The sequence below is a fragment of the Notothenia rossii genome (genome assembly GCF_949606895.1).
Source record: "Notothenia rossii genome assembly, chromosome: 2".
NCBI lineage: Eukaryota > Metazoa > Chordata > Actinopteri > Perciformes > Nototheniidae > Notothenia > Notothenia rossii.
This window is the reverse complement of record NC_136904.1, coordinates 33232891-33256599: the sequence shown is the minus strand read 5'-3', so window position 1 is coordinate 33256599 and position 23709 is coordinate 33232891. Positions and strand designations below refer to the sequence as shown.

At 41.0% G+C, this 23709-nt stretch overlaps 1 protein-coding gene across 1 annotated transcript in view; it reads right to left on the bottom strand.

The window, feature by feature from the left end:
- The window catches only part of iqgap1 (IQ motif containing GTPase activating protein 1), a 47274-nt gene that overhangs the window by 16134 nt on the left and 7431 nt on the right, over window positions 1-23709 (bottom strand). Inside the window, exons 3-17 of the mRNA XM_079667191.1 lie at window positions 14227-14383; window positions 13590-13667; window positions 12770-12846; window positions 11156-11223; window positions 10667-10780; window positions 9398-9576; window positions 8776-8863; window positions 8545-8702; window positions 8360-8444; window positions 8118-8281; window positions 6719-6879; window positions 6038-6162; window positions 5299-5462; window positions 422-512; window positions 146-313 (exon numbers count right to left, since the gene is read on the bottom strand). Coding sequence (XP_079523317.1) covers window positions 146-313; window positions 422-512; window positions 5299-5462; window positions 6038-6162; window positions 6719-6879; window positions 8118-8281; window positions 8360-8444; window positions 8545-8702; window positions 8776-8863; window positions 9398-9576; window positions 10667-10780; window positions 11156-11223; window positions 12770-12846; window positions 13590-13667; window positions 14227-14383 — 1877 coding nt within the window. The remainder of the gene's footprint in view (window positions 1-145; window positions 314-421; window positions 513-5298; window positions 5463-6037; window positions 6163-6718; window positions 6880-8117; window positions 8282-8359; window positions 8445-8544; window positions 8703-8775; window positions 8864-9397; window positions 9577-10666; window positions 10781-11155; window positions 11224-12769; window positions 12847-13589; window positions 13668-14226; window positions 14384-23709) is intronic.

Genomic DNA, 23709 nt, shown 5'->3' with positions numbered 1-23709 from the left:
CAGGCCAATCTCTGCATCCTTTAAAACACTGGAAACCGCTTAAAAGATTAATCATTCCTCCAAAATGTAGCAAAGTTGTCGATGATCAGCACAGGGCCACAGCAACTGTCACATCAATACTTTTACCGCTGAATATTCTCCTCACCTTCTGCCTTCTTCTCCTCTTTGATCTTGGAAAGGTCGTCCTGGTAGGTCTGCCCACACTCAGAGGTGACCCCGTACAGTCCGGCCCCGGGGCAGCGCAGTGCCGCCAGCGTCTGAGCCGGGTCGCCACTGTCCACCGCCTCATTCACAGCCTGGATGGACTGAGAGACTGCGGGTACAAACGCAAAAAAACATCAGTCTTTGCTGCTCTTCTTCTCACTCTGCAGACTTATAACTGAAATAGTGTACGGTTAATGAAAACAGAGTGTGCTCTTACACTGTAAGGCTTCTTGGGTGTCCTGGTTTGCCTTCAGAACAGCATCCTGGATCTCATCCAGCCACAGCACAGCAGACGGGTCTTGGGTCTCCTGGAACGAAACAGAACAATATGTTTAGAAACAAACACACACACCATCTTTCCTGGAGTTAATCATGGTTGTATCAGAGAGCTTTTGTTTTCTCTTCCAGAGCAGGAGCCTAACACCAAAGTTGTATTGTTTGTTTTAGTTATAATATATTATTAAAAACAGCATATCAGACTTTTTTTAGTACTCAAAACCCCCTCTGTAGTAGGTCCTGCTACAGTATTCTATAATCACATGTTGCATCGATTCTACTTCTCTCATATTGTGATACTTACAGACCAATTACATTTTTTCTTTGAATATTTAAAAAAGACCAGGTACATCTTCCTGCCAGTTCTTATATCCTCAGTCCTAGCGTGGATAGTAGTGGGACAAGTAAATCCTCAACTGTACCATAAAGATAAGCAGCAGTGGGTTAAATGTGCCGGACATTTAATCACAGTGTTCAAATTGCAACATCTTAGGGTTGCATTATATTCTGCTCTATTTCCTGCTAAGTGGGTGACGACATCCCCCCCTCTGTATAGATTTCTACATTTGTGATAGAAAAGCTGTTGCTTGTTGATTATGAGGGACTGGCACATCATCGCTGTCACATTTAAGCTGTTGTTAATATGTGGAAAGCTGCAACACCTTTTCAATTTGGCCAGTAATAAAAAAAAACACCACAAACAGACCTATAAAGTAATAAATGTCACTCACAGATGTTTTGTTTAAAGTTATGTCACTTGATTCCATTTGCTTAGACAACACCAGGTCCTTTATACTGAATGTAACGCTATATTATTATGGACTGCAGTTCTACCTAACTACAACCAGATGGCGCACTCTGTCTCTGTATATCATGTGGAAGCTGTCTACCCCCGTAAAACAGACAACTCATTTTGTTTCAGCCCCCCCCCCCCCCCTCTCTCCATGTGTCCCGCCCCTCTATGCTGTGCTCCAGGGTAGATGAGAGGAGGTGTGTGCAATGCATGTATGTATGTGTGTGAAAGAGGTGGGCGTGTATGAGTGATACCCCGTCTTGAAGGTTTCTGATGTAAGGGGAGGGGGAGCTAACATCTGCAGCAGCAGCATGCAACACCAGGACTCATGCCGTTTTAGTAAACAGAGCCCTACCTGTTGATTACTGTTTGCATGTTTGCACTCGGCAACATAAGTGGCATGTGTGTGTGTGCGGTGATGAGGAGCTGCCCTCAGCTGGCAGGAGACAGGGTGTGGTGCCGGGTGGATGGTGGGTTGGAGGAGGACTTGGGCCTGAATTTGTGTGGTTCACACGTTCCAAGCTCATCATGGAAATAGAGGAAGTGAAAGCTGAAAAGGCTGAGTGGTTGAAAATTCAGCTTTTTTTTTTAACTTTTCTTCTGCAATTTATTTCTCCATTCCCTAGAAACTATGAGCAAGTTTTCAAAACTACCTTAGGAATATTGATTACATTTTTCTCTTTTTAGTTTTCTAATTTTTAAAACTGTTTATTGTACATCTTTTATATAAAAGGTATATATATGTATTGTCAATATTAATTTATTTTAGGTATTTTTTATTAAATTTGCTCGTATTTTCTCTTTATTTTAGATTTTTTGTTCATGCCCTAAATGTACATTTTCTTTCAATTTAATTATTTACCTCATCTGTCACACTGCCACTAAAGGACACCAGAGGCAGAAATGTCGTTTGCATGTATTTACTTTTAGTTCTCATTTTATATACTGCTCCGTATATATCCTATATATTCAATATCATCCGTTTCATAGAACATCACGTCATTATCAATGAAAAATTCTTGTATACAGTATAAATGGAAATGAGCACTGGCACAATGACATAATGTATGAGTAATCTTCTAAAGCGCCAAAAACAATTTTGAAAAAATAAATAAAAATAAAAGGAAACCATGAGCTCATTCATATGTCTATGGGCCTACCGCCTGAAGCATGAAAACACACATACAGAACAAAGCATGGCTATACTGAAACCCGCACAGTCCCCTTTGTGTTAGTAGCAGTTACACAGCGATAACCTTCTAAAGAAGCGAACTGTAGTGGACTACATTGCGCTTGTTAGTCAGTGCAGTCTGGGCCGGACTTCCTGCTGTTTATCCAGGCACAGCCCTCAGCCCACAGTCAGCGCCGGCCCCTGCCTCACTGTCTCTGACTAACTCTGCACAGTTAATGAGGCGACACAAAGAAGCCAGCCACAAATGAAACCACAGGCGGAAAGACCGTTGTGGCTTGCTTTTTCTCTGAACTCCCCTGCCCTCGTATCACCTTGAAACACCCCCTCCTGCAGTCGGACTCTATCTCCACCATGTGGGTCTTCTCCTCAGTTAACCCCATCCTTCCCCTATAATCCTCGCCCCCCCCCCCCCCAGCTGGGGAACATCTCTTCTCCTGCAGCGCTTTGAAACCCAACAGGAAGCTCACACTGCCCTAACTACTTCCTCTCTGTCTTTAACTAATGGCCTCAAACAGAAACATGCGCTAATCAACAACCAGAGGGAGGTGTGTTTGCGTCTGTGTGTTCGTGGTGCATGTGTTACACTGGTCAGCTTTCTGCCCTTTTATGGAAGCAAAAAACTGCTTGTTATTTCCTATGCCTCTGAAATCAGCAGGAAAATAGTCTTTTTTTACTCCCTTGTGTTTTTTGTTCTGGGTCCCGTTATGAAAGTGTGCCGAGTTCCCACATGATGTAATCCAGGGATTGGATATAACTGATGGCTGTTGACATTTCAAACAGTGTGGGTAGCGGCCAAGTATTTTGCAGCCCAGACTTGATAAGAGATATTTTTGTAACCATATTTACACAGGATAAAAACAGACTACTAAAATGGATTCACTGAAGATTGTTCCTTTTAAATACATTTTTTTTTAAAGAAATCAAGTGAAAACTAGTGCTTGTTTAATCATATATATTATTTATTCAATTGTGTTTGTTTTAGTCCTGTGTCAAAGGTCAACCTCATTCTGTTTTAAAGGTATTTAAAAGTCATGGTAATTAAGACTATCTCAAATGTTTAGGTCTAGTTTTAAAAACATTTGATATTGTAGTCTTTTTTTGTCATCAGATTATATTTAATAGACAATCTGCTCTAACCATAATATCAGCTTATCCAGATAAAAAAAGGTCTGATGAAAGTATGAACGTTAATCCACTTTATACGTATTAGGGCTTTTCACCTCTTCTGCACCTTAGTGCTCTGTGCTGAAACTGAATCCACCTCTTGGCAGACAAACTTAACATGGCCGCCTTCCTGTGAAATCCTATGCAAATGTTCTGCACGTACAGAAACCACGACCATCAGCTTGCCTCACTCGAGTAAAGATAACAAGCAAATGAGGCAGCGGATGATCCGCCTTCAGGAATGACTTTTCAATATCATGTCTGGACTTACACATGCACATGGGAAATAGGGAGGGGTAATGAAAACAGAAAAGATAGGTGAAACCTCAGAGAGCTGAAGAGACGGAGAGCAGACAGACAGGAAGTGAGCGGGGGGAAGAGATGATCACACCATGACATCAGGCGTCTGGTGGTGTCATGTGGAGCTCAGAGGCTTGAGTCACATGGAGAAATCTGCTACAAGCATGGGTCTACAACCCCATTCATCTTTGACCACACATCACAATAATGCTTCTGCTGCAGAAAGTGTGTGGGTATTTAAGGTCAATTGATTCAACCCATAATGGAATGTTTTGTGTTTTTAACTATTAAAGGCTTTAAGGTGGTGTGATGCACCCTGCCCTGAGCCCTTTGGCTGTATAGAGGCTAGATGCTTCTTAAAATGTTTGAAAAAGCTAAAAGTTAAGCATCAGGATATCAAAAGGTATGTTTTTTTTGTCTAATTTCAATATGAAGGCTTATAGAAAAATATAGCAAATGCTTAAATAAAATAAAAAAATGATCCAAAAAGGGTTTAAAAAAAACAGAAGCTAGGGTAAGAATTTCAGATGCAAAAGCCCAAATTCAGGGGGCATTCTAGTGACATTGTTACATCTTATTCCCTGGTCTGAATTATTTATATTGAGTATGTCAACTCGATTGAAAACAAATAGTTCATTTTAGTAAAGGACAATGAGGCGTATTGAACATACAAATACTAATCAAAGTAGTAATATTTAAAACCAGGACGTTTGCTTATTTATTAATTGACACCTTCACTGTAGGGGGTTAATCCTGACATGCCACAACAATAGTTAGTGAATTGATTCAGTGTAAGCCGAAATAAAACATTATTAACAACTATTTTTCAACTGGAGAGCACTCTGTACTTGCCAAGGACACAGGTTTCAATACATTAAGGGTATAAATGACTATTTCATAACAGAAATCCTGATTGTAATTTAGTAGTATGAAAACAAATTGCCCTGATAACTTTCTGGGGGTGTGTGCAATATTTTGGAGACAGATATGAGTGCTTATCCAGCAAGTCACTGCATCAACTAAACCAAATATTGAATATCGCTCCATATGTTTGGCTCCTCACATGTTTCATATGCCCAGTTATACTGTATTGTTTCTTTACAGTAATCAACGGTATTAGCTGCAGTAAAACGCTTTTAAAAGTCTCCACGTAACTGTAGCCAGGCACGGTTTGCATATAATGTTTGCATAATGCTCCCCTGAATTAGATACACATGAAAAAAAAAAGAAGCAAATAACAAAAGGGCTAACCCTAACCCGGGCTCAGACACGCTAACTAGAGTAAACATAATAATCATCCATACTTCATATTTATTTTTATCAGTTTCTCCATCTCTACATGAAAAACGTGTCAATGTTTGTGTCTTACATGAGCCTTCTCTCTGCGGGCCTCCAGCAGTTTGTCGTGGTAGTGCTGAGCCACAGACGGATCCACATCTGTGAGCTTGGCTGAGGGGTTCTGCAGCATGGACAGGGTCTTCGTGGGATCCCCCTCATCCAGGGCCTCGTTGATCAGCCCGATGGCGGCAATACCTGCAGAGGAAAAAGATCAATTAAAAGTCTGTGGGTCCAGCACCACAATACAAGATGAATTAGAAGATATGGACTAGAGGGAACTTTTCAAAAGTGTAGAAATGTTTTCATGGAGCTCACTAAATAAATCGTAACTGTAATCCTCTGCATTAATACTTTTTCCAATGTATTTTATACCATTCATAAAGTGTTACAGTTAAAATGTTTACCATCGAACCTTGGGCAGGTTACTTGTTAGCATACAAGCTATTAGCGACGACAAGGAGGGTGTGTTTTTGGAAGGGTTTGTCTGTCAGGAGGATTATGGGAAAACTCTTGGCCTTATTTTCATAAAACTTGTTGTAAGAGTGAAGCATGAGCCATTCAGAAGCTGTCTAGTTTGGGAGCGAATTAGAATCATGGGGAGATACACTAACTTATTTTCAATTTCGTTAACATTGCAAGATATGGCCTTGGCAGAGGTCAGTGCTTTCTGATTGCCTTCCTAGTTATCTTTTGTGGTAACCATCTTAAAACAGTAAACATGAAGACATTTGACATATTTGGGCGTGAATGGATTCCAATGTTTGTCTTACGTTCATGCTCCTCATGCACAGTGAGGTTGACTTGGTCGATGCAGGCTTGGATATCATTCCAGGTGAGATAGTCACAGCCCTCCTCTCTGGCTGCTGCCTTCAGACGCATCAGTTCATCCATGTACCTGAGGAACAAAGGTACAACATCATCAGCCGGCCTACGTCCCATCAAGAAACACACAAAAACCTCTGACAGCACTTATTCAATGTGTGTGTGTGTGTGTGTGTGTGTGTGTGTGTGTGTGTGTGTGTGTGTGTGTGTGTGTGTGCTGCACAAGACAAGCGCAGACTCAGGAAGGAGAGAGCAACCACCAAACAGGTCCAACCCAAACCCTCCACCACTACATTCCCATGTCCACACTGCACAAGGATAATCGGGTCCAGAATCGGCCTCTATGCCCACCTGAAGACCCACAAGGACCAAGAAGGAGGACAGTCATACTCGACTACGAGTGACCGCCGATGATGATGGTGTGTGTGTGTGTGTGTGTGTGTGTGTGTGTGTGTGTGTGTGTGTGTGTGTGTGTGTGTGTGTGTGTGTGTGTGTGTGTGTGTGTGTGTGTGTGTGTGTGTGTGTGTGTGTGTGTGTGTGTGTGTGTGTGTGTGTGTGTGTGTGTGTGTGTGTGTGTGTGTGTGTGTGTGTGTGTGTGTGTGTGTGTGTGTGTGTGTGTGTGTGTTCACCTCTGTGCATATTCATCCTCCACATTACTGAGTCCAGTGACGACGCTGGACAGCTGTTTCCAGAGGGCGGTTCGGTCCCCAGCGTCCATCGCCTGATTCATCAGCACCACCGACGACAGCATCTCCACGGCAACCAGCAGTTCTGGGTGGGACAATGAGCCCTGCGGGAATCACGACACACATTTACCTCATCTGTCACACTGCAACTGAAGGACACCAGAGGCAGACATGTTGACGGCATCTAGACTTGTTGTTCCACAGTTCAATCAGAGGAAACATGGCCGAATTGAAACATCAGAAACACACTCTAAAACAGGTGATAAAGCAGTCAGTTATACCACCTATACACTGCTTTTAAATTAGCTGGATATGTTATGTACTGTCTGCCTTACAGAAATACATTTTAGTCAGTAGTAGTAGTAGTAGTAGTTAGTTTAAAATAATAAAAATGCTCTGCCTTCCAATAAGTAATATCCTATATAATTACATTGCTGACTCATCTGTTTAGTCTTTAAGATGTCATAAAACAGTAAAAATAAAAGTATCCCATAATAGTTCCTTGATTCTCACAGAATGCCTTCATATTGCGATCAATCCAAATAAATATATTTGAAAAGTCAGAAATTATATATATATTTTAAAGATCTTAAAAGCTGGATTCAAGCGTACTGTATTGATTTTCTGTTAATCGCCTCATTAGTTTATAAACGTATTGGGATTTATTCTAGTACAAGATGTAACATGATATATTTTTTCTATCTGAAGGTGGAATAAAATGACTCTGGAAATCTGTTACAAAGTGTTGGCTTGTTTCAATAAATTGTTAAAACAAAACCTAGGAATAGGAATTGGGGCTCACTCATGAAATGTCCAGTGGGGTAGCATTTACTAAGGCCTTGCATTTATTCAAATGTTTATTCTGAACTGTGAGTGGTTTAGTTTATGATTGTTTGATCAGCATATTATATCCACCATGTGATCGAAGTACCTTATCAACAAGTTAGCAAACAGAACATGCTTTACTTCTATTATATTCAAAGTCTGCCTTTTATATTTAAATGGAAAGTGTATGTCTTTGTATGTTATGTGGAAAATATAATTAACTAATTGCTTCAGAATTGTTAAAAAAGTGAGTTGCATTTAATGTATGTTATCATTTGTAAAACTAGGCGATAAGGGTTTAGTTGATAAAGTACACTGAGATATCAACACAGTGGGCTAAATTGCCATGCCAGATCTGTAGTAGTATAAACATACCAAAGTATAAACTTTAGTATGGTACTGACAAGATCAGTAGATTTCATTCTTTAGATTAATTCATCCCTTAATTTCCCCTGAAAAGCCACATAATGGACCAGCGTATCTCCCTTTGTGTGAGTGTGTTCCTCGCTGTGTGTACCTCCGGGCTTTGCTGCTGCAGGCAGACCAGCTCTCTCTGGTAGAGGTCTGCAGCGCTGGGGTAGACTTCAGGCAACTGAGCGTCAGGGTTCATCAGCTCCTCCACCGTCTTCTCTGGCACCCCCGCCCTGATGGCAGCGTTGATGCGCTCCACTGCCTTCAACACTACACATACATAGAAAATTAACACTTGTGCAGATAGAAAGGGGGAAAGAATAATTGTATAAGAAAGCATGTGCATACTCTTTAGGTAGCCTGCTGCAAACTCATTAGACACGTCCACGCCGGTCTGCAGCTCATCTTTAGTCAGGGCTTCTCCTGGAGATACCTAATAAGAAAGAAATGAAGTTGAGATTATACCGAGGAGACAAAGAAGCCGCACCATTTTCTTGAAATAAATACAGCTTGTTTTTGCACTCTGTTCCCACCTGGTCTTTGTTCTCTCTGTCACCCTGCAGCTGTTTGAGGTACCAGCCTTTGTTCTGGACCTGCAGGTTCTGGATGCCCATGGCTTTAAGTGCCTCGTATAACTTATCCTCATCGCCGCTCAGCAACGCTTGCTCGGCTGCACTCAGGGCGGTGGCCACTGCAGGAGAGAGGTTTACATTTTATTCCAGCACTATGGAAACCCAAGACAAATGAACAAATCGGTGTCTTACCGTTGACCTTGTTGACGTTGCCCTGGATTTCTGCCTGGGTGAGAAGCTCGTCGTAGATATCTCTCTCTGCTTCGGCGTTCTCCATTTGCTGTGTGGCCAACATAACATAATCAAACATAACAGCATTACACATGAGCATCACTTGTCATCACATCCCCGCAGGACACGAGAGTAAAACATGTATCTCTGCGGTTATTTTGTTCTCCTTTTACCATCTTTAGGGTAATTCATTCACTCTGCCTGTTGGCACAAATTTACATTCTAAAATGTACATTTATCTTTCATTGTAAGGACATGCTGGCAAATCTGATGATGGAGTGTCTACCCCCACCCAAGCTCATCTTCCAGCCTCCATTCTTTACTTTTGTGGCCGTTTTCATTTCTGCTGCCCTGGTGGTTTACGTGGATTCAACATTTTTACTCCTCTCTTCTGGTTGGGGCAACATGGTTCAATTATCCTCTAATCATAAAGTGGACAATGGCTGGCCCCTTTTTTATTTGACGGCCATCTGATGATCTTTCAAGGATAACGTGCCCCAGGTTAACATTCCTCTCTGGCCATCAGAAACCATCTGAATCCAGAGCACACTATCTGTGATCGCTGAAGTTTAAACCTGCGTACCCGTTTGCGGGAGTTGGCCACCTTCTCTCCCTTGGCCTGGTACAGTGTGTCGTGGTACTGGCGAGCAGCACTGGCGTCCAGGTTGACCAGCATGGCGTTGGGGTTCTGCATGGCGGCCACCGTGCCCTCTGGGACGCCGTGGTCGATGGCGTCGTTGATGGCGATCACAGCAGCATGTACTGAGGATGAAGAGGAGTACGGGAGGAGCTGGCTTTAAATTACATTTGGGGGGCCATTGCAGGTATTTAAAATTAAATGGGTGGACATTTGTAAAGTGTGTTTAATCGCTCTCTTGCTCAGATATAGATACCACTCCAATTACTCTTTTAATTCAACTAATTCATTATTAGTATACACAAGGAACAGCAAGTAAACAAAAGAAGTTGAGGCAGGAGAGCAGAAAACATAGCTTATAAAGAAAATAGCCCTATGGTGAGTTACATAAATGGCACAGCAAGGGAACTGTTAGCTTAGGTTAGCATAGCATAAAGACAGCAGTTCCCAAGAGCTAGCCTAGTTCTGCGGAAAAAACAATTCCTACATGCAACTCTAAAGCTCACAAAACAATAGTCTAATAATGACAAGTTCTAGTCTTTTTTTGTGTTAATAAATTAGACACAATATAAAGTTTAAATTATTGAGCTTCAGAAGTACTGGTAAGTGGAAAATGTCCACTTTTGGAAGACAAAAGCTAGCAGAAGCTATAGCGCTGTTTCCAGTCACATGCTAGGCTAAACTGAGCAACTAGCTGTAGATTAAGATTTTAACGGACAAATCCGAGATAGTATTCAATGTTTTATTTAATTCTAATAGCAAGAAAGTGAAAAAATGCACATATCCAAAACGTTTTACTTGTCATGTGAGTTTAGATTCTTCTGGATTTTGCATCATAGTAGGCCCACATACAAATGGATATAGTTTGCCATTGACTTACTTGATGCAAAGAAGAGGTGGAGAAAATTAAGTACTCATCCCCTAATCAAAGCAGGAATCAAGCCATTATCCTTGCAATTTAGGGGAAAGATTTACAAATAAAGCTGTCTTTTTTGTCTTTTATTTGACTGATAATAAATGTTACTTTGTAACAAAAATAGAGTTGTAGATACATTTAATGCTCGAAGACTTTTGTGGCTGAGTTTTGTGACCTCCAGAGGGTTGAGGAGATTAGTATCAGTTTTATTATGGAAGAATTAATCAACTTAACTACCGGTACATAATTTGCAGCTATGACATCCCACCCTCTCCCCATGACATCTGAGCCCCACTCACAGGCAGCTTCATCCACAGAGAGCTCATTGGCCAGGATACCGCCAATCTTGCTGAAGGCGGGCATCTGGATTCCATACTTTTCCAGCTCGCTCTTCATGTTGTTGATCTCCTCCTCTGTGGGAGAAGACAGAGCAGAAGGAACATATCAATGGAGGGAACAGACATGGTGGTGGGGGGACTGGGTTAGAGTAGTAGAGAGTGTGGAGACTGACTGTTCCTGGCTCATGTGAGATAATCACATGTCTGACTCCGGCTCCGGGACAAGGAGCTACGCGGGAACACAACTGACAGGAAAAGCTCTCAGAATTACTAATGACTTTCACACACTGTGGCCTGCTGGGTAAAAAAAACTCTGTGTACCAAAAACATTTTTAAACATCTTGTTAACTTTGGCAGCACGGTGACATTTGTAATGCTCTGGATTTAGGCTGACATAATTGGGTTAACAGGGACAGAATGAGGAAAACAGATGCACATTCTCGAGCTTACCAGTGAAATCCACTTTTCCATACAGATCCTGGATCTGGGGGGCCAGGCCGAGCTTGAACAAGTACAGACTGTAAGACAGAGACATGAACAATGAAACATTGCAGAATGGGTAGTAGCAGAGCTGAAACGTCACACAAAAATGGCAACAATACAGAAACTAAAACACAAAAATCAATTTCATGCAGGTTCATTTGCTCAGGGTTAAAACAAAATTGAACATAAGACAATTTTTGTTCAATCTAATCACCACAATAAAGAGAGGAAAGTAAGAGAGGTTCATAAACAGACCACAAGATTATCAGAAGGCAACCCTGTCATTTCACAGTAAGACAACAGATGTTTGTAAATGCTGCCACTTGATTGATGTTTTTGCTTTGGATGATGGATAATTCAAACATATGGAGAGGATTATTTTGTTTGTGATTGGCTTCATAAATTATTGCAGGTGCCTACTGAGGTAAACCATGAAAACTGTGCTGCTTATTCTCAAATTACAGGCAATAAAATGTTGCTGATTGGGACTCCCTAAAAACTTGTATGGGTGTCTTCTCGTTGATTAGTCTTTTTAGCTAGCGGCAACAAAAAAAGGTTCTGAAATATTGTGAAATAAAATAAAAACTATAGGCCTATTAATATTTGAACATTTAACCTACAGAACACCTTACGCGTAATTGTACCTCACAACATATATCATTTTATCGTTTCAGACTTAACTCTCCTTACTGCTGTACTGGCTGCAACTGAAACTGGACTTCACTGCAGACTTTCAAATTACTTTTACCTGGCTGTTGCTAAATTGACAATCATACAGAGATAATATGTATCACTAAATAGTTCTAAAATGTATTTAGATGGACAAAATTATTTCTGACAACATTCCGAATCCTCAGATAAACTGATCTCATATTTTATGCATGCATTATTCAACTAAGCGTACACTGCTACATCCTGCAAACTTTAGTTTTTTTTGCAAGACAAAGGACGAAGTTGTTAGCCTCTTGTTGAAGAACAAGACGGGAAAGGGCATAGGAGGACAAGAGAAAAAAGGATAAATAGATCACACTCAAACAGAGAATCATGTCTAGACCTGAATCTCACAAATAAAATAAAACATTGAGTAGATCTTCTCTGTTTTAAAAGGAAACTAAGGATTCTTCATATTCTAATATCACAACAAATCCCTGTTGATGGCTTCTTGATCTTTCAATGAAAACGGGTAGAGAGCATGTTTCTGTGGCAGTACTGTGGCATCTGGGTGTTACTGGTTTTTGTTAGGGCCAGTTATACAGCCACCAAAGGCCCCTGCATCCATTTTACCCGAGGAGGAATGCTATATTAAAACAAACCACTTCATTGCTTGTACCACTGAAGGTATTTCTGCTGAAAAACTGCACTGTTCACCTCATAAAAACGTCACAGGCTTGATGCACGCTCACACCACTGATGTGTGCGTTCCACAGGGAATAAGCCAATGAATGAGTCATTCATTCTACAACAACATATATGTTTGTTGAGCTCATTTAGGTGTTGTTTTTGTGGTTGTCTGTTTGGATTGTGTCCAACTTCAGACTTCATGCTGCACAAGCCACATAGAGGAAGAGAAACAAAAAGTACCTGAGTGCATGTATGCAGTAGATGCAGCGTGGCATGTTCTTTCTGTCATATATGTCTGTGGTTTCTGGGTAGAAGATCTGAAACGGAGACAATACGTTTTCAGCAGGTCAACATTAGCATGTCAGCGTGTTGCAGCATGCTTGCAGGAATGATTCAAGGTAGCAGCTCTAATAAGAGGATTTCATAATGTGAATGTGTGATCACACGCCCTGGCAGTGTCTTTGTGGTGCAACTGAAATGGAAGTTTTGAAGGCAGCTACTTATATTTTCTGTTCAAGCTGCCAACCGGTGATACTTAGGGCTGATTCTCAATTTTATTTCACAGCAGCATAACAACAAGAATTCAGAGTTTCCACAGAGGACCATTTTTAGAAAGGACATGTACTGTAATAGGCAACTAATCACTATCAGAGTTTAATTTGAAGGAGCATTTCAACCTTATAACTATAAAACACAGACAGCAATCCATTTATATTGGATCAACAGTATGCTGTGGATGGTATTAAGCACAACACAAACTGTATGATCTGCAGTTGATAACCTAAATAATGCAAAAATGAAAAAAAAAAGTGAGACCTGTAACACATACAGGCTATCATTTGCCTTGTAAAACGAATGAATACATAGAAAGCCCTCAAGGAAAACCATTTTTAAAGACAAACACAAATTTCCATTGAATGTTTTACTTCATGGTACTGGAAAATGGCTGCCAGATGTACAAAAAAACAAATATTTATTTAATAAAAGTTTAACACATAATTCCATTGTGGGTACATTTGCATGTGAGAGATAGTATTGGAGAGATGAGTGTTATGCTCACCTTTGGCAGTCCCTTCTCTGACATGGCGTTGAGCCACTGGATGACATTATCTGTGTGTCTGAAATGGAGACCGGTCGCCTGTAGGAGAGAAAACAAATGTCAGAACATAACAAATATGTACAGTCCCAACTCAAAAACTCAGATCCGGCCTTTTTCATATTGACAACAAGAGCTAAAAGCGGATAACCCGTTCATCCAACAGCTCCATACACGTTACAACACAAAGCAGGGAAATACATACTGACTCCAAAAAGGTTTAGTGTTGAACCATAGACCACAGTCACATCTCAAACCAAAATAACGATTTTTGGTTTTTCATACAGAAGTATGACAAGGACTGCGGGTTGGACTGATACTAACCAGGTTTCAATCCAAATGTATCACTTGTTTTTACTAGATGGAAACAATTGCATATCAGTTTGATTTATGTCAAAATGTGAGGAAGGTAACATATAGCTTTCATCGTGGACATTCTTTTCCCAAAATCTGTTTCTATTGCCAATGTCACATTTTGCTTTTCTATCTCAGCCAAGCAATAAATAAATGTAGAGAAGAAGAACTGTTTCAGTGAAATAAGGATGGATTCATTGTTGTTTTTGTTTTAGCCGATATATAAATACAAAATACGTGTTTTTACCTTGTAACGCGTCTGTTCGCGGTCGTAGATCTTCTTGAGGGAGACGGTTTTCGGGGCGAAGAAGTTGCCCAGTTTTGCCAGATAGACGCCATTCCTCAGGCCCTCCTCCAGCTCTGTGGTGGGGGGCAGCTCCTCGTCGAGACACGCCTCCATCCATCTGCAAGTCATCACATATCACAGTCAACACAAAGGGGAAGAGACATACATACTTAAATAGACGGGGGGATGATTACTGTGTTTTTTTAAACTTATAACATTTCATTTTTTTAAGAAAGCTCAAAACAATCGAGACAGAGATTGAAAGGGGTTTTATTTCAAGAAGGTTGTCCTAAAAGTACCTATGGTTGATAGTTACTGATGGAAGATGTTCAAAAAAGTTTCACAAAATTTCAGCGTGCAGTTAGTTCTGGCAATGTTAAAAAAAAGTACGGCTGTATGAAATATACTGTTCTGATTGGGTTATTATTTAGTTACATGTGGAGCAACTTAGTAAAGATTATTATATTCATCTAAATGTTTTTGTGCTCAGTTTAACTGTACCCTATTTAAGTAGTACTTCCCTTGATCAAGTACACTGATAGCCCAAATTAATCCATGCTTCCTGTTGTTCCAAAGCGAACAAGATGTGGAAAAAAGTAGCTGTGGAACTTGCTAATATCATTGTAACCTTGTTTACTTTGGTGTTACAGCCCCCTGACTTTTCCTCTAGTTTCAAAAATAGGTTAAAGTTGCAACTTGTCCAACACTTCAGTTCATGACTTTAGAAAAACGTTAAAAGATAATGCTCAAAATCCTTTTAGCCTTCACCATGTTTTAAAATGAATGCTAGTAGGCTATGCTAAACTTAAACATATTAGCCTCAGCCATGCTTTGACATTAATGCTAGTATACTTTAACATACGAATGCAAACAAATCATGCATGCTAGTGTTAACATGTGCAGCTAAGACTGACAAAGTGTAGGTTAGACTAATGAAGGACAACAAGGTCTGACAAGGTAGAGCTGATCATGAAATGCCTGGAAATTGCCACTATAATAAATCTTCTGGATTTAAGTCACAGTGATATCTCTTTTGCAAGGTTATCTCAATTGGTTATTTTACTTTTGCAGTGATTCAATTCAAAATGTAAAACACAGGACTACATGACAACTTATTATCTAATCATTATTGAAATGTCAAACATAATTTTCATCGCAAGATCCCAGAGAAATGTCGTCTCAAATCGTAGCAGTCTTAATATTAAGGATTCAACCTTGAGACTAAATGGAAGAAAAACAGCACTGCTTCATTTACAACCATTATGGATAAATTATTCATATTAGAGCGGCTTATCTTCATGTTGATGCAGTGACTGATTAATCTGCAATTACAGTAAATAATGAGCCCTAAGGGATGAACACTCGTTATTGTTTCCCAGATTAAAATGGTGTGGAGTCACTAAGTAAAACCACATTGAAAATATTAGGCAAGCACAGAAATAGCTCTCACCGGTTTGGATTGCATACATACAACAACTCCTGCACATTCCCTCCTGTGATTTTCATAAAAAACAACCTTCTCTTCAATTTTCTGCACCACTAACACGTGTTGCACCTGACCTGGCCTGTGGTAACCTCTCCTCCTGAGCACATAGTTCCAAGCATTCCTCTTGTGTGACATTTCTTTTCTTTTAGGTCATATTGTGGAGTCACATTCCTGCTGTGTGCCCATGTCAGCTCTGGGCCGCAGAGGAGACACGCTGAGCTCCCACACTGGGACAGGCCGGGTGGACTAGATTCCTCCAGCTCATGTCATGGCCGCCCAGCAACTACAGTGGAAGTCGGTCCAATTTAGTCCCTAAAAATAAATCTGAGACAACCATCCGTTTAGAAGTTCTACTTTTCTTCTTGAGTGGAACCACTTTTATCCAATGTGCTTCAAATATTCAAGATTTTAAAAGATAAGAGGGCATGAACTCGCCTCAGGCGGTATAAGAGCGCCTGAACTTAGAGTAGCTGCATCGTGCGGTATGGAACCAACGTACCATTAGAGGTATAACATTGTTTGAACATTATGGCTTTCACTGTAGTAGCACTGCAAAGCCAGAATTTCCGGGTGTCTTTTCCTTTAAAGATACAATCATCTCAAGGCCAAATACAGTACATTCACTGAACACCACAACACCATTTGGAAAACAGGGCCACAGTTTACCGCAAAAAGAAACGTTTAAGGAAATGTACTTTTTTTTCTTCTTAATTACACTTTATTTACATTGCATCTTAAATTTGATTTGAACAGAGCACAGATCGGATATGATTTTTTAATCCAATGAGGATCCGACGTTCTGCCGCTGTCTTCCCCACCTCAAGGCAACACATATCTTCCATCTGGTTAGGAACTGTTTATTTCGGCCTCCAAATATCAGCTCCGATTATGAAGACCTTGAGTTTATTGTCGGCTATGAGGAATTTCACCGAATGAGGGCAAACTGAAGGAAGTCAGGTGAAATAGGCGAACAGTCTTTTCATCTGCCGAGCAAACACTCCCACTCTTCTGTAGCTAAGGTCTTTGTCAGGCAACAACATGCTTAACTACTGTACATCCTGAACGAAATACAAATATTCCTTTCCTCCTACAGACAGACACCCCTTTACATACACATATTTGTATTACTAGAGCTTACACACTTTTCAATTATTTTCAGGACATTAGGTCCTCGTACAAATATATGAAAATACACACAAGCCAACTACCCTCCAGCTGAAACAACTTCCCTCCCAGGAAGTCAGGACATGGGGTCTCCACACAGGCCCGCTATTGAGGCCGAGGTGACCGACCCGTGGCGCGAGGCCTGGGCATGCCGGCCGGGAACAGCCCCCTCCTTTCACTCCGCACTGGAGAAGTCAAAGGCTCCATAAAGACGGCTAACTAATGGCTCTTTTATCAGGGCTACACACCCTTTCCAGGCTAGCACAAACACAGACACACCCTCCACTTCACCAGCCAGCAATGAATGGGATTTTTTTTTATGTCGACATCTGGATCCCAACAACGGCGGAGAAGAGCCCCAAAGATATTTTCATGTTGTGATAATGGCTTTCGGCATGTATACGATCAAGTAATAGAGACAATTATGAAAGCATCGTCTGGAATTAATCTGAACAAATACCAGATGAGAGATATGAAGGTGCGTGAAGGCTAATGCTAGGTTCATGGCACGCCATGCAGGTCTGAATAACCAGTAGCCTAGTGAAACAAATTCCAATATCTCACACTAAACAAAAGAACTACGGGCCAACTGGCTTCAAACATCCAAATCAAATCGGAGTTTAAAACAGAACTAGCAAATCAAAAAAAGGAGCTATACATTGCTTCCATTTGTTTTCATTATTTTATAAAACCACTACAAATATCAAAAATGGTACATTGTAATGGTGTGACTACATGGGAACGCAGGATAAATAATGCATACCCACCAACAACAAACCTACCACGCAGTAGCTGGATATTACTCAGCCAGACAGCAAAGATTAAATGTATTTTAAAATATTTTAATGAACAAAAGTTGGTCCATAGAAGGATAACTGCTCCCAGGATGAGGGTTAGTGAGTATGGATATGATTAGAGAGCCACTTCTTTATTGCAGGCAGAGAATACACGCATACCATGAATCACCACAGACATAATGGTGTTTACATGCTCCAATACCCTATCATTTTTTTATTATTGCACAGTGGTATTCAAACTATTTATACCCAAGGGAAATTATACTGCAATTTTTCTGGTCATCGTTTAATCTGCACAGAGTTTAAACGATCCATTAATCTATAACATTGTGTCCATCTTAGTTTATACAATTCCATGGTGACCCTAGTAACAATCTAAATCTAAAATAGAACACCAAAAAAAGGTTATACCAATCGCATTTAAACATCACCGGAAGCCAATGAGAAGAAGCTTAAATTAGTGATGTAATCTTTTCTGGGGAGGGGGGGGGGGGGGTTCAGGGAACAGATGTTTCAAGTATGTGTGAACAATCATTTCCCCATTCATCTAATGACGGCAGCAAGGTGCGAATGAATCATGACACAGTTATGGTTCGAAATCTGGTCAAAGATGAATAGACAAGCAAATGAATGAGCAAAATTAACACTTGAAATCTTGTTTTGGAAATGGCCGATTTCAGAAGGCCTTTTGATGGATTATACTGTAAGGAAATATGATCATAATCTGCCATATAACAGCCAATTTGGCCAATGTAGGCTTAACCAACAGGCCACATACTATATGTAGCAGACAAGCTGGAGATTCATAAAACCTCCTATCTTTGATTCAATTATTGTTTTAATAACATCAATGAAGCAGCCCTCAAGTACAGGAAAACCTGGAAACATCACAAATCATTATCTTATCCCTCCAGTGTGCCGACAGGAAGGGGAAGTCCGAGTCGAGTTCAGAGGACAGTCTCATAGGAAGGGCTCTGCTACTGACCACTGTCTCTGCAGGAAGACGTGCAGGCACATCGCCAGCCGCCGTGCATCCTCTGCACTGTTTCTAAAACCTCCTCCTACAGCATGGATTTACTGGGACAACATTTTTTGGCAGCAGGGGGTCCATTAATAAAGTCTAACCCTTGAAGAAGAGAAATCTTTGGACTTCAGTTAAACACTTCCCCTTTCCAGGTTTCACTGAGTCACAGACACAGAGCTTCCTTTGCAGTTAATCTTTAATAGCAGTAAGCTTACACTAGCAAACCACAAGCCTTGTTATTGTAATGTTAAGAGGTATTGTTCTCATGTCCCTCTCTGGGAGCGGCCTGATCTTTCATCATTGTTTAGAGACGTTGGACCAGGAGTATAAAGAAACAAAGACAACCTGTGTCCAGCATCCAGCCTTCTTTAATGAAAGTAAAAGCTGTGATGTTTGATGTTATCAGATTGAGCTGAGCCCTGATACCAGGTTGATCTCAAGGCATCTAAAAATGTTAACATCAAGCAAGTATAAAATGGTTGAATAGTTAAGTATAACACGGTCATGTTAAAACAGTAGTTAACCTGGGTGTCCAAGAAAACCTGTCAAAGCTATGCTTCCTGAAAATAATGGCATAGATATGGAAAATGTCTAGTCAGTCTCTTTGTCAAATGTTCTTAAAATCACATGAAAGGCACACAGTAATCGGTGTTCATGTAACTAGAACTACACACAATCCATTTATACACAGTTCAGTTTATCATCAGAGACATCCCAGGAACTAGATGCAAGATTCACTTAATATTGGGTCTTAGCCAACACATATATCCTACCCACCACTTAAGCCTTGAATTAAGCCAGGGAAATCCCGGTGTACATGTAAATGTTTCCGATAACACTAGTCTCACCAGAAACACACACAAGAATCATAAAGCCAAACACAATGCTAAGTGTAGAAAACAATGTATTCGGTGTTGTCCCTGGCATTATAAATAGATATTTGTCAGAAAGGGAAAGAGAATAAAAAAATACATGTGCTAATTAAAAGTAATTATCTTGATGTTGAAAGGAAGTTATTCCAACACTTTGCTGATAAATCAAATGTTTAAATCAGTATTTCCCAAACTAGGGGTCACAAGATCAACCTTTCTTTAAAAAATAATTTGTAGAATTTGAAAATGTATTTTTTTTTTTGCTCAACTATACATTGTTCATATGAAATACTGGGAAATCTTATTCCAAAAGTCATAGACATAGTGTACACATTACTGTATTTAATGGGATCCCAGGTAAGAAAGCTTTGGAATGACTTTTTTTAATGTATTTATCAATAAACTTACTATAATAACCGCTTAGTGGTTTTGTGCCTCAGCCAACATGTAAAGGTGCAGTCGAGCATTGGATGCATACAAATGCAAATAGCCAAGTGGTTAGGGCGCATATAGTGGATGGAGCAAGTGCCCTGATAAGCAAGTCATGGTTTAATTCCAAGCTGCACTTTCAGTTTGCCGCATATCACTCACCTACTCTGTTTACACACATGGCCTATCTACAGGGTTCTTACACCTTTTCCAAAGTCAAATTCAAGCACTTTTCAAGGTGCATTTTCAAGCATCTTACAGCTGTTGTAAATTACATATTTATATACACATACTTACTCAACAAATTATTTAGCTACCTCACATTAAATCAGATGTTCTTTATGCTATAAACAACCAAGGACTGTTGATCTCTGGGTGAGTGCTGCTTCCTACAGTACCTTCACTGGACTAACAACGGCTTATCCCAAACTGTACTGCTTTTTCCTTGCGTTATTCGCCGCCTCCCAACCCCCTCCTACGCATAACAAATGCGAACCGCCACTACTATCATATGTGATTATGAGGTCTCTACACACCACATCCTCTGAACACCAAAGGATGGCGACTATAACGCACATAACATAGGTAAGCTCCTCTGAAATGATTGTCCCCTGCAATTATTATTATTATTATTATTATCCCTCATTGAGTTCGCTATTCAGCTTGCCAACGTTAGCTTAAACAAACGTAACATGCAACGTTAGCCTAATCCAAAAGGCTCTACTACGGCGTACCTTTCATGTGGCTCGTCAGCGCAGACTCTCCCATCGTGAAGAACTGAAATTATTTTTTGCACACTTTGCAGGAGGCTACTCGTGGGCTTGACCCTCGTCTTAGCCATGGCTTGCATTTGTCTTCTGCTAGCCAACGCTTGTTGAAACTGCAACCTCCTGGCATACTGTCATCTATCACTCATCAGAATGCCCAGGTCACACGTAACAAAAACAATTGCAGGTCGCGCACATAGAAGCACGAGTATTACGTAGGGATGTAACTTGTTCTGTACGTAAACATGGAGGTGTTTCAGACAGAGGAGGGAGTGTGTGGGAGAGAAACTCCCTCTAGAGGGAACTTTGGGATTTTAGCCTTTGCAGATCATTCACATGCACAAAAACCTACGTATATAACTCACTACAGGAAAGCGAACACCCAAAAAGTATAATAGGGCCTCTTTAAAAAAAGGTCCCATGTCATGGCCATTTCTACTCATAATTCCATTGTTAAGGTCTACTAGAATAGATTTACATTGTTCAATGTTCCAAAATCACATACAGCATCTCTGTATAGTATGTGTATTCACTCTCTGTCCTATACGCCTTGTTCGAGCTCTTGCCGCCGCCCGCCCCCCTCCCTCCCTGTGAGCCCACTGTGCTCTGATGTGTGTTTATGTGTTACAATGGCGTTTGTTAGCAACCAGAAAATGACACCAGTAATTACAAACAGATGAGAATGCTGCATGGGGTCTGGGTGCCGTGTTGGCGGGACGTTGCGGGGCTCGCTGCTCCGCCCTTTGAGGCTCGAGGAGCGGACAGTGTGAGCTGGATTACTGGTGTCGTTTCCTGGTTGCTGCGTGGGATCTGCGAGACAGCGAGACACCGCGGATCTCCGCGGAACCGCGGCTGAGAAAGGATACGATAAGACACTTTTGTTAGGCTGTTCCTCAACAAAAACACAGTACCATCATTGGCTGTGACCTTTGACCCTGGAGGCTGCAGGCCCTCTGAGGTCAGTCATCCATCACATGTGACCTGCAGCATTACATCCATTACTGTCTACAGCTGAAGTTATCTAAGAACAAATACCAGCTGAGTGCTGAGGTACAGAGACGTAATAACAGAAAACCAAGCCGGCCTGAGACAGTGAGAGTCAGGTAGGCCTGCTGATCAGGTGGGGGGGAGGGGTCATTGTCAGTCAGATGAAACTGTGAGCTGTATCAGCTCAGCTCTCTGATGATAGATCCAGGGAGTGTTCCCACGCTGTGACGGAGATCCAAACTGGAAGAGTAACTTGTGGTCTCAGGTTTCAGACGGCCAGGTGAGCGGCTGTGGAGGAGGGGCGGGACCTGGACCATTCCCGCAGGGCCTTTGTGGAGTGCTGATCCCTCTCTCTTTCTTTCCCTTTTCATTCCCACATTCTCAACTGTCGGAGGTGTGACTCAGGCCTGTGTGCTGGGAGGCCTCAGCAGGTAACATTTACACAGCAACTCAAATACAGCCTGCAGTGTAGCAAGGACTTCAAAGCATTCAAAGCTAAATAAGTTTGAAGGAAAGAGGCCCCAATATGCTTTTTCCCTTTAATGTAGTGTGTTGTATAGGTTTTTGTGCATGTAAATGGTCTTCAAAGGCTTAAATCCCAAGTTCCCTCCAGAGGGAGTTTCTCTCCAAAACAACCCCCACCCCCCCCGCCTAAAACGCCTCCATTGGACTCCTTTGTTTACTTCAGGAACATATTGACCTCACCATCTAACACTCACGCTTCTATTGGCTAGCGCGTACATTGTACGTGATCGGTTAAGGGGCGGGACATCTGTAAGCGGTTGACCAATCACAACAAAGCCGGATAGCTAACCAATCAGAGCCGACTGGGCTCAGGGAGGCGTGTGGTGCAGTGGGTTTTGAGTTGGTGTTCGGATCAGGGGGTCACAGGTTCAAACCCCTCTGCAGTCAGCATGTCATTGTGTCCCTGAGAAACTTCACCCTAAATTGCTCCTGTGGGGATTGTCCACAGTATTGAGTATGTAAGTTGCTTTGGATAAAAGCGTCTAACAAGTAACATGTAATGTAAAAAAGAGGTGCCGCAGCACAGGCAGTAGGAGAGCAGTAAAGTTTGAAATGAGCATAGAAGGACCCCTTTAAAAACAGCCAGACCACAAGTGTTGGCCTTCTTCCCTAAAAATGTTTTTAATAACAATGCAAAAATGACCCCTTCCTCCAATATACTAAATCAGATTGTAATTGCAATAGGTCAAAAATATTCACATTCCATTGATTAGATTCCACATTTTTCGTGCTCTAACCCCAGCTTCATCTTGTTTACGGCTGTGTTCCTCCCTGTCATTATGAACACAGTCCTTTAGTCCAGGAATATCTTTACAGATCAGTCACCTGAGGTCAGATGGTATCACTATGTCAGATGGTATCACTTTGAAAAGGCTTGAAAACATCACTCTTGTGCCATTGTTCTCCTCGGAGCAACTCAATGTTGGGGCATTGAATTACATAATATTCATTGCGGCAGTGGCTGTACACAAGAGGGTTATGAAACAGTTTAAAAACAGGAAATTACAGGAAAATGGCCAGAGCAGGAACTGGGCCGATCTGCAGTGTGGCGTGACATTTATTAACACATTTAGAAGACAGAGCTTTAAACTGACACTTTCTGTGTATAACATCATAAATAGGGTGTGATGAAAAAACTGAGAAAAAGCCTGAGAAAAATTTGAAAACATATTTAAAGTTATAAACCTTTTACTTCCATCTGTGTCTAGTTTCCCCGTCATTGCGCAATGCATAAAGTGAGTAATCCTTTTTTTAAATGTATACATGTCAAAAATATTTTAGGTCCAAACTTCTTCTTCCAACATCAACGTGGCACAAAAAACTGAAATGTTTTTGAAGGTAAAGTTTGTAAAGTATCAGGGATTATGTCTTGAAATGAATTGTTTTATTTTAG